We start from the raw sequence: 2,520 nt of genomic DNA on the forward strand, positions 1-2,520 counted from the left end.
TTGACCTGGCAGAGACTGACACCTGGTCATGGTGCCTAAGTTGGATGCTCCTGCATCATATATATATATATATAGAGAGAGAGAGAGAGAGAGAGTTAATAGAAATTTCAATTTAATATTTTATTAACATTTATATATTAAGTAGTTCACGAATTTTAGGACTGTAAAGCTAGTTTCTGTGGTTATGAGTTAAACATGAAATCTCTTTTTCTAAATTGAAGAATTCACAAGTTCAACTTTCTTGATCCCTTTAACTTTATGTGCTTTAAACTTAAACAATTGATTTACCACATTTACCATCCTCGATTTCTTTAACATTAGATACTTCAAAGTTTAACACTTGATTTACCTCATTTACCATCCTCACATAATGATTCACATGGTTTTCTAAAAAACTTCTAGTAAATAAAAAGCTATATATTTAAAAACTTATATGAAAATTTATAATATCCAAATTTGGTTATTTTTATGTTATCATTCATTATTTAAGTGATAGTTTGGGGAAAGGGAATTGGGTAAAGTAAATAAATTGAATTCAATAGAGTTTGAATTTTGAGTGCTTTATCCATTGAATTGACATTGGTATAAGTGGTGTGAGAAATAACATGCATATCTTGTCATATTCACCTTCTCTAAATCATATAATATTGTATAGTGATGGGTTATGGCCTTTTGAGTCAGATGGCATGATGCTTGAAATGGAAACATCCATCAAGAGTAGTTGGTTGTTATGTCGACATAAACAGAGATTCCCAAGAGGGAGAGGAGCAGCACATTAATCATTGGCAGGATGTCAAGGCGATGAGTCGAAACTTACCAGTGTCGATTGGAGTCCCACAGTCCCCCTTTGCAACTGGACTGTTGTTACCTGTGGTGGTTGTCATCCACACGGGCATGATTTTTTGCAAATCAAACAATTATCATGTTCTTTATTAGAAATCCAAGCCTTTGTGGACCACAAGTATTCATGTTATTGTGCTTGTCCAAGACAAATAAATTTTTTTGCATTTGTGAAAAAATTGTTATTTTCAATGAGTAGAGATATTGTTTTTATATTATTTTGTTTATTTTTGTGGTTTTTCTGGAGGCAAAATATACATGTGCAAAGTTATTTTTCAAAAGTTAGAGCACAAAAGGATCTCATTTCAACAACTTCACATAGAAATTAGGGGATTCACCAAGACCAACTTGTTGGGATCAAGTATTTTTGGATTAGTTTATAAAACAATTTTGAGTGATGGCACAATTGTTGCTATGAAAGTTCTCCAATTGGAAAACAACTAGGGTGAGAAGAGTTTCGAAGCAGAGTGTAGTGTTGACATCGAAATTTGGTGAGAAGCATAACCTCATGTTCCAACCTCCATTTCAAAGGATTAGCATTCCAATTTATGTCTAATAGAAGCCTAAAGAAGCATTTGTATCGTGATAGAGATGAAAACATGGTGAGGATGCATGTGGCTTGGGCTCAAAAACACGACTAAACGTTGTCATTGATGTGACCCATGCCATGGAATATCTACATCATTATTCTCATGTGGAAGTAGTGTATTGTTATTTAAAACCTAGCAATGTGTTGTTGGATGAAGACATGATAGGCCATGTGACATATTTTGGTCTTGCAAGATTGATTGGTGCAGACTTTGGTGATTCACTTACTTCAACACTTACTTTGAAAGGGTTTATGGGTTACATTGCTCGAGGTATGGATTTTTTTAAAATTAATTTTAAATGTCATTTTTCATCAACAATTTTGTATCCACTAGTTAGATAAACTTTTATTGTGGTTTCCTTTAATGTAGAGTATGGATTGGGTGAGAGAGTTTCTACCAAAGGAGATGTTTACAGCTATGGCATTCTGTTATTGGAAATGCTTACCAGAAAATGACCAACCAACAAGTGGGTGAGCCTAGTATTTCCAAACAAAGTGAAGGAGGTGATTGACAACAATTTGTTTAGTTCACAGGATGGAGGTGGATTTGAAGAAAATAATATACACAATTGTCTACTTTCTTTGCTACGGGTTGGTTTGCTTTGTTCGAAAGATTCACCTGATGAACAACCAACTATGGGGAATGTGGTAATAGTGTTGGAAAATCTCAAAGAAGATTTGTCACCTCATGAACAACCAACTATGAGGAATGTGGTAATAGTGTTGGAAAATCTCAAAGAAGATTTTGTGGAAAAAACAGTTGCTCGAGGTATGGATTTTTTGAAAAATTATTTTCAATTGTTATTTTTCATCAACAAATTTTTATGCATTGGTTTCATAAATTCTTATTGAGGTTTCTTTTAATACAAAGTATGGATTGGGTCAGGGAGTTTCTACCAAAGGAGATGTTTATAGCTATGGCATTCTTTTATTGGAAATATTTACTAGAAAAAGACCAACCAATGACATGTTTATTAGTGACCTAAACTTGCACAAGTGGGTGAGCTTGGATTTTCCAAACAAAGTGAAGTAGGTGATTGGGAACAATATTTTTAATGTATTGGATGAAGGTGCTTTTGAAGAAAATAATA

At 33.5% G+C, this 2,520-nt stretch overlaps 1 protein-coding gene across 1 annotated transcript; it reads left to right on the top strand.

Moving 5' to 3' along the window:
- The first annotated feature begins 1,578 nt into the window (after nt 1-1,578).
- Nucleotides 1,579-1,896, top strand: LOC149208478 (receptor kinase-like protein Xa21). The gene is made up of 2 exons (XM_089394079.1): nt 1,579-1,700; nt 1,800-1,896. The coding sequence occupies exons 1-2, from the start codon at nt 1,589-1,591 to the stop codon at nt 1,883-1,885; spliced, it is 198 nt and encodes a 65-aa protein (XP_089250205.1). The 5' UTR covers nt 1,579-1,588; the 3' UTR covers nt 1,886-1,896.
- Nucleotides 1,897-2,520: the final 624 nt, after the last annotated feature.

Source organism: Pinus tabuliformis, chromosome 1_2 (genome assembly GCF_031772625.1).
Source record: "Pinus tabuliformis cultivar Carrire ecotype Pingquan chromosome 1_2, CPIR1, whole genome shotgun sequence".
Taxonomy (NCBI): Eukaryota; Viridiplantae; Streptophyta; class Pinopsida; order Pinales; family Pinaceae; genus Pinus; species Pinus tabuliformis.